Source organism: Phaseolus vulgaris, chromosome 5 (assembly GCF_051622355.1).
Source record: "Phaseolus vulgaris cultivar YP4 chromosome 5, ASM5162235v1, whole genome shotgun sequence".
Classification (NCBI taxonomy): domain Eukaryota; kingdom Viridiplantae; phylum Streptophyta; class Magnoliopsida; order Fabales; family Fabaceae; genus Phaseolus; species Phaseolus vulgaris.
This window is the reverse complement of record NC_143502.1, coordinates 17,987,992-17,996,712: the sequence shown is the minus strand read 5'-3', so window position 1 is coordinate 17,996,712 and position 8,721 is coordinate 17,987,992. Positions and strand designations below refer to the sequence as shown.

At 51.3% G+C, this 8,721-nt stretch overlaps 1 protein-coding gene across 1 annotated transcript; it reads left to right on the top strand.

The window, feature by feature from the left end:
* The first annotated feature begins 6,750 nt into the window (after nucleotides 1-6,750).
* Nucleotides 6,751-7,617, top strand: LOC137834057 (uncharacterized). The gene has a single exon (XM_068642122.2). The coding sequence runs from the start codon at nucleotides 6,751-6,753 to the stop codon at nucleotides 7,615-7,617; it is 867 nt and encodes a 288-aa protein (XP_068498223.2).
* Nucleotides 7,618-8,721: the final 1,104 nt, after the last annotated feature.

Below are 8,721 nucleotides of genomic sequence, written 5' to 3'. Positions count from 1 at the left end.
TGAAAATAGGGATGCCCCTTTTCTCCGCTAGCTGATACGAAGCGAGATAGGGCTGCCATCCGACCTGTTAGCTGCTGGACTTCTTTCACCGTAGCTGGGCTCCTCATCGCCAAGATGGCGGCACACTTGTCTGGATTGGCTTCTATTCCCCTTTCAGTCAAGAGGAAACCCAAAAACTTTCCAGCCTCCACGCCGAAAATGCATTTCTCCGGATTGAGCTTTAACTTGAACTTGGCGATCGTCGTGAACAACTCTTCCAAGTCTGCAACGTGCTTGCTTTTTTCCGGCGAGGTCACGACCATGTCATCGACGTAAGCTTGCACGTTCCTTCCCAGCATTGGTGCAAGTACTCGATCCATCAGCCTCTGGTACGTGGCCCCCGCGTTCTTCAGCCCAAACGGCATCACCTTATAGCAGTAGCACGATCTCTCCGTCATGAAGGCTGTCTTCTCTTCATCCATGGGATGCATCTTGATCTGATTGTATCCCGAGAAGGCATCCAGGAAACTCAGCAACTTGCACCCTGCAGCACTATCGACCAGGGCATCAATGCTTGGTAAAGGATACGAATCCTTTGGGCAAGCTTTGTTTAGGTCGGTGAAATCGACGCACATGCGCCATTTCCCGTTACTCTTCTTTACCAGCACGACATTTGCCAGCCATTCAGGGTACTGGACTTCCCTGATGTGGCCTGCAGCGAGGAGTTTCTGTGTTTCGTCCCTGATCGCCTACCTCCTCTCCTCGTTGAACTTTCTTCTCCTTTGTCGCACCGGTTTCACCAAGTTGTCCATCGCCAGATGATGGCACAAGAAGTCGGGATCAATCCCGGGCATGTCCGAAGCGGACCATGCAAACGCGTCCAGATGCCGCTCAATCACCTTGGCGATCTGGTCCTGGAGCTCGACCTCCAGAGATCTTCCCAGCTTGAAGATCTTTCCTCCGATCTCCTTTTCGAGCCACTGCTCGACAGGTTTTGGCCTGGATTCTCTGGCGATCACCGCCCTGGCGATTCCCTGCTCCCTCGCTTCCTCAGGGCGATTCCGCTCCTCTTCCTCCTCCAGACCAGCATTCTTCTCCCCCAGCTCAGCGTCCACCATCTCCACATCTCTTCCGGCGGCCTCCTCTATTACCGTCGATCTGGGCTTCACACCGGGAGGTGGGGTGGTTGTTACGTAACTCACCGATCTCTTGTTTTTCAGGCTATTCTCATAGCACTTTTTCGCTTCTTTCTGATCAGACTTGATCGTGATCACCACCCCCTCCATCGACGGCAACTTTACCTTCATGTGCCGGGTCGACGGGATTGCGCCTATCCTGTTAAGCGTGGGCCTTCCCAACAGGATGTTGTATGCTGAAGGAGCGTTCACAATGAGGTACTTGATTTTCTCCGTCCTCGACCCAGCCTCATCTGTAAACGTGGTTCTCAGCTCAATGTACCCCCTGACCTCCACCTGGTCACCAGCGAACCCATACAGGCACCCTCCATAGGGCCTTAGCTGGTCAAGGGGCAACTCCAGCTGCGTGAAAGTCGGCCAGAACATCACGTCTGCCGAGCTCCCTTGGTCCACCAGAACTCTGTGGACCTTCCTTCTCGCCGTAACCAACGAAATGACTATGGGATCGTTGTCATGAGGCACAACGTCCCGAAGATCCTGCTTGGTGAACGTAATGTCCACTTCCGGCGAGTGATCTTCAAACATATCCACTGTCATCATCAATCGCGCGTACTTCTTCCTCTGCGATGCGGTGCATCCACCACCTGAGAAACCCCCTGCAATGGTGTGGATCTCCCCGTGGATAGGCATCTCATGTTGCTGGGCTTCTCCACCTGCTGGCTGGGAACTCGACGCTCCCCCCGTCCTCCTGTCCAGCAGATAGTCATTTAGGAACCCGCTCTTAACCAGATCGTCGAGCTGATATCCCAAAGACAAACACGAGTCCAAAGTGTGGCCAAAGCCTTGGTGAAACTCGCACCAGGCATCTGGCTTTGACCCCAGCACCTTGTCGCCCACCTTCTCAGGCGCTTTCAACCTAGCAGATATGTTAGGAATGGCGATTAGATCCGCTAGTCCCATGACAAACTTGTGCTTAGGCGGGCGATTGTATTCCCGGCGTGCTGGTTGCTGGCGTGCTTGGCTCCTTCCCTTGTTTCTCCTATCGTAAGGATGGCGAGTCCTCTGGTCCTTCCTGGCCGCCGCCGCTGTTTCCAGCACCCTCTGCGGCTGGATCCTGGTCTGGGCGCGTGGCCTAGCGGGAGCCACACTGCCTCTCTTCTCGGCGACTTCACTCTCGTCGGCGATGTGAGCCACCGCAAGTCGCCTAACTTCAGCAAACGTCGCGGGGTGAGCCCTGATCAAGGCCTCGCAGAATGGTCCTGGCTGCACGCCCTTCTTGAAGGCATAGACCAGCATTTCTTCATCCTTGGCCGGCGATCTGACCATCTGCGCCCCAAAGCGATTCAGGTAGTCTCTGAGAGACTCTCCCTGGTACTGCCTTATATCAAACAGATCATAAGACACCCTGGGCGGTGCCTTATTCACGATGTACTGCTCAACAAAGATCTTCGAGAACTGTTGAAAATTGGTTATGTGGCCGTTAGGCAGGCTCACAAACCACTCCATCGCCGTTCCCTGGAGCGTACTCACGAACATCTTGCAGTAGACGGCGTCCGACCCTCCCGACAGCATCATCTACGTATGGAACGTGGTTAGATGAGCCTCTGGATCCTCCACGCCGGTAAAGACAGCCTTAACCGGGACCACGCTCGTGGGAATAGGCGTGTCAGTAATCGCCTGAACAAAAGGCATTGGGAAAACACGAGGTGGCGTCGACGGCGCCACCTCTTCAGCAGAAGAACGCCCTTGCTCCTGAAGAGCTTGACGCAGCTCCTCAGTCACCTTGCTGAGCTCCTCGTTCCTGGCGCGAGAGGCGACCAGGTCCTCATGCATTCTCGCCTGCTCTACGCGTGAGGCTTCCACAGTTGCCTGCAACGAACGCATCATCTCTGCCATCTGCGCCATGGTCATGGCGGCGGCGCCTTCGTCAGCAACGGGCGCAACTGGACTTGAACGATTGCTTCTCATGAACTCAGCGAATCTCAGAAAGCAGCGAACGACACTTTAACCACGATCGAATCAGCGATCAATCGGTGAAAACAGTGCGAAACTGCGCAAGAAAACTCAAGAACACCGTAAGCCTTCAAAGAAAACCACAACTTCACCAGAAACCGCCGCTTCCCTGCGGACAACCAAACGAGCGAAAGAACTCGAACTTCCACCAAACAGATTACGTGTAAACAGCAGGAAACCTCATTCCACCGATCGAAAAGCCAAACGAACGGTATAAAACGCGAATTCACCGAACGAAACTCAAGCAAACAGCGAACGATGGTTGCACCAGCACACAACCACGCAGAAAACTTCGAAAACTTCTAAGAACTCACGCTGTGGATGGGAGCAAGTTTTACACGGCCCCACGGTGGGCGCCTGATGATCCTGCCTGTTGACCAGAACGCTGGAAACTGCCTCGTCAAAGGATCGACGTGTGCACCGCTTCGAACCTCCGTTCCTCTTCAAGATCTACCTCAAGAACCTGCAAAGAAACAGAGCGGCGCCGCTGCGGCCGATCGCACTCCAACGCCCAAGTCAGTGACGGTATCACCAAATACTAAGAGAACAAGAACCGTGCAAATCCTCTCTCACAGTAAGCTCTATAACTCGCAAGCGTAAAGAGTATAATCTGAACGTGCGTACCTCAGAAAGTTTGTTGAGAACTCTTATATACCTGGTTGTTTTCTCTCTCCTGGCAGTTACAGACCTGGACACGTGGCTCGCATCCAGTCGTACACGTGCCATCCTCTGGAGCCTCCTTGACTTGGCGCTGCTTCTACTCTCATTTTGGCTAAGTTACTTATGCATGGTACTGCCGAGTGCATAGCTAACTTGGGAGTGCGATCCCAACTGGAACTGGCGAGTTAGGGGCCTTCATACACCTTCCCTGTGGTCTCGCCGGCCGCCTTCATAATCTGCTTCTCCTTCATCTTTGGCGATGTGCTTGCTCTGGCGATCTCCGATGACTAGGTCGCCTGAATCTACATCTGGCGACTTCATCTTTAACCTGGTGATCGCCGATTCTGGTAAGCTGGAAATCGGAACACGCCAATATGACAACTGGCGACTACACGAGCCCCCCGACTTTCTTCCCTTTGCCAACCTGGCGCCTTGCCAACACGCCTATACTGTAACAGGATGCCACGTCATCACTCCCGACCACCAGGGCGGTACACTTAGGAATCATCTTGAGTTGGTTAAGAGCTAGGCACTTTATCATAGAAATGGATCAAGGTTCTATGAACAAGAACTCACCAAAACTAGTGCCAAAACACAAACTCATATAGAAGATCCAATTATTGTCAAATTGAACCAACAAAAGGAGGTAAAACTTAAATCCACCGAATAGAATTGGAAGGAAAGCAAACTGAACCGAACAAAATGTAAAAGAAAGGCATAGAACTGAAAATACTTGCTGGAAAAAGAAAAGTACCGAACCAAACACAAAGAGAAATAAGAACAGCTGCTGGAAAACTTAAAAACCGAACCAAAAACAACAAGGAAAAAAGCTAAGACAAGGAATTAACAAAGAAGAAAGGAAGGAGAAGAGAATTGCTCATGAAGATGGATGAATGACGAATGATCACGCCACTAGAAGTGTGGTTGCTCCTAGATGAGTGTGCTGCCGCCACTTGAGGACACCATGGATCGTTCAAGATAAGACTAGAGAAGAAGGCTCAAAAGCTCTCCAATGCTCACTCCAATTTTGAGTATAGTTTCTTTAGATAAATTCCAATCTGAAGTTTACAAAGGGAGCACCTCTATTTATAGCCTAAGGTGCTGAAATGCAAGCTACACAAATTCAAAAACTCCCTCCTAAAAAGCTTCTAGAATTGGCGCCTAAAACAATGCATGAGGAAGGTGTGACCTCTTCCTTCACTTTGGCACCTCCTTTTCTACTCCTACACCTATCTACTAACACACCCCCCCTAAGACTCCTAACTAAAGACTAAAAGATGCTTTAACAATAGAGGTTTCTAATGTTTCCCTCTAAGCACCTTCAACAATATTCTTTATTATTTAATACTTGGTCTTGCCCTTCATAGGATGAACTTGGGTTTGGGCTTGGGCTTTGGGCTTGGGCCTCTCTTTATTTTATGTCTTCTTTTAATTTTGAGAAGACTAGAAGGAAGAACTTCAAGTGTGATGGTGAATTGCCTCTTCCTTCATTAATGAAAACCTCCTTTACTTGACTCTCATCACATGGCGTAGCAATAAGGAAGGTGCCACTTGCGACAAGTGATATCACAGAGATGGTGCACTTTGTTGCATCCGATACTCGCCTTGTCAGGTGGTGTTCCAGAGCGTATTACGTGCTAGATTATTCCTTAAATAGGAGACTTAGCCGCCGACTGGTTACTACACAGAAATAACGCTCAAGTTACCCCAACCCAGATGACGACACGTGTAGGGTTGGATGCTACCTGTTACCCCAACCCAGATGATGACACGTGTAGGGTTGGATGCAATATAGAAATGGCGCTCGAGTTATCCTAGCTCAGATGATGACACGTGTAGGGCTGGGTACTACCTGCTACCCTAGCCCAGATGGTGACACGTGCAGGGTTGGGTGCGAGCCACGCGTCCAAAGCGTAACTGCCTGGAGAGAGAAAAAACCTAGCTATAAAGGTAAACTTAACAGAATTTGCAGAGGTACGTTTTCATTACGGCTCATTGTTTTGGGTTGAGTGCACTTTAGTACGATTCTACAGAGTATAGTTTTCTCTCAGTTTTTGGGTGTTCTTGTTACTGACTTGAGCGTCGGAGCGCCACCGGCCGCAAAGGCGCCACCTTATGTTTTCAGGTTCTCAGATAGGCTATCTGTGGTGTGGACTTGAAGGGCACGTGGTGTCAAGCTGGTGAGGAAGATCGTGACAAGGCAACGCTCTTGCGCTAGGTCAACCGGCAGGATCAGAAGTAATAGACATAACAAGGTACGCTATTCATTTGCGCCGCTAAACACACAGTTACATAGAGCTTTACAGTTATCAGTTTTGGTGTTTCCTAGCCCTAAGATTGACTTGAGCGTCGAAGTGCAAACGACCTCTAGGGCGCCCTTGGTCTTTGTGTTTTCAGGTGTTCAATCAGAAGGAAAGCATGAGTGAACGCAGGGATTCTGGGGCGTGAGATTGTCGTAGGCGCACGAAGACGTTTTCGGTCAACCGGCAGGAACATTTGGTGCCCACCGTGAGACACGATCTAAAACATTGTCGCACCAGCAAGAACCAGAAAGATTGAGAAGATGAGAAATACTAGACAAAGATCTGTTGCACCGAACGGGGGCAAAACCCTCACCTTGCAACAGATTATGGATACGATGCAGACCCTCCAAGAACTGGTGGTTGTGTCGAGAGCGGATCAAGAGCGCATTCAGGCTGATTTGGAGGCGTCGCGGGCAACAAATGAAGAACTGCGCCGATCCAATGAGGAGTTGCACAGGGATCTGTAGAACCAGACAGGGGAACATGAGGTGGAAGAACAAGAAGCCACGACGCCACCCAGGGAGTTCCCAATGCCGTTTTCGTAGGCGATAATGGACCCATAGGCTCACCTCACGATACCAACTACGTTCGTGGGCCCTAAAGCCACCTTCACGGGTGCAGAGGACCCATAGGCTCACCTCACGACCTTCCATACCCAAATGATGTTGATTGGGGGCTCTGACGCGGTGCGATGCAAGTTGTTCATGAGCACCCTGGTAGGAACGGTGATGGATTGGTTCATCAGCCTCCCAGATGGCCACAAAACATCGTTCGCGCAACTAACCAAGCTGTTCAGGGAACAATACATCGCGAATCACGCTCCACCACCGGTCTCTTACGATCTTTTTGACGTAAGACAATATCAGGGAGAGTCCTTAAAAGAATTCCTCAACCGCTTTGGAGACCAGGTGGTGAGGTTGAACATCAAGGACGAAACAATGATGGTGCACACGTTCAGAAAGGGCATAGTACCAGGGCCTTTCAGCGAATCGCTCATTAGAAACCGCCCTAAAACGTTTGGAGAAATAAGGCGATGGGCGGTGGCTCACATCGCTGCAAAGGGTGAAGTTAGTGAGAAGCGCACGTGCATGGTTCCCACACGCCCACGTGCACCAGGTCTACCTCAACCCCTAAGGGTACATGAGGCAACGATAGAGAAGAAGACCCTCGCGAAGCAGCAGCCCTACCAACCAAGGAAGCTCCAAACCAGGGGGCGTGCAAGGGAGAGCGTGCCACCAAGGCACAACTTCGTGGTAGAGTTAAAGGACCTCATCGTTATCCCCAACATAGCGGAGAGGTTGAAGATACCTCCCAAGACCGACAAGAAGCTCGGGCTCAACAAAAACGCCTGGTGTGAGTTCCACCAAGCGTTCGGCCACCCCATACGCAATTGTTTGGCATTGGGACACCAGCTAGACGAGTTGGTGAAAAACGACTTCCTGAGAGATTACTTGCAGGAAACTCAGGGTGCCGAGGATGTGGCAGTAACAAGGGGTGACAAGGGGCATGAAATTCCTGCATGGTGAAATCCACACCATTGCGGGAGGTTTTTCAGGAGAAGGTTGCACTGCTTCTCAGCGGAAGAAGTACGCACAGGCGGTGATGTCGGTGGAAGCACCAAGGGCAGACGACGCCTTTGACGTCGACCTCACCTTCACCAAGGCCGACCTCCAAGATGTCGTTCCCCATGATAACGATTCGGTGGTGATTTCAGTAGTGACTACTAGTAGGAAGGTGCACCGTGTATTGGTGGATCAGGGGAGTTCGACAGACGTAATGTTTTGGACGACTTTCAACAAGCTGCAATTGTACCCTGATACATTAAGGACATACATGGGTTGCCTGTACGATTTCGCAGGAGACCAGGTAGAGGTGCGTGAATACTTAGAGTTGAGGACCACCTTCACGGATGGTACGGCGTCCCGCACGGAGAACATTAGATACCTTGTCGTCAATGCCCCCTCCGCGTATAATGTGCTGCTAGGTAGACCTATGCTGAACAGGTTGGGGGTAGTACCGTCGACAAGGCACATGAAGATGAAGCTACCTGACTTGGCGGGAAAGGTGATCACCATCAAGTCATATCAGAAGGAGGCCAAGAGGTGTTATGAGAATAGCCTCAAGACAAAGAGGGGGGGTATTTGTGGTCACTACGCGACCCCCACGCTCAGAAGAGGTTGCCCAGCCCGAGACCAAACGCGCCGAAATCGCCTAGGGGGAGCGAGTGCAGAGATCAATACCCATCGTCACCACTCGGGAACAGAGTGAAGAGAGGGTGACCAAAGCAGAGATCACCCGTTCGGAGATCACCCGGGAGAAGCGACCCGAGCCAGCGGGTGAGGTAGGGGAAAGAGAGATTGGAGGAAGAGTCTTCAAGCTTAGCAAAGCTCTGGACCAAGAGGCACAGGATCAGATTGCCCAGGTGATAGCACGACACTCGGATGCCTTTGCATGGTCCGCCTCGGACATGCCTGGCATAGACCCAGACTTCGTGTGCCACCGCCTGACCATGGACCCCAAGGTCTGACCTGTCTGCCAGAGACGAAGGAAGTTTAACGAGGAGAAGCGCCAGGTAATAAGGGAAGAGACCCAGAAGCTGTTGGGCGTCGGCCACATCAGAGAGATCCAGT

Bases quoted from the DNA above. Each gene is read 5' to 3' on its own strand.
- LOC137834057 (XM_068642122.2), top strand. From the start codon at position 6,751: ATGATGTTGATTGGGGGCTCTGACGCGGTGCGATGCAAGTTGTTCATG.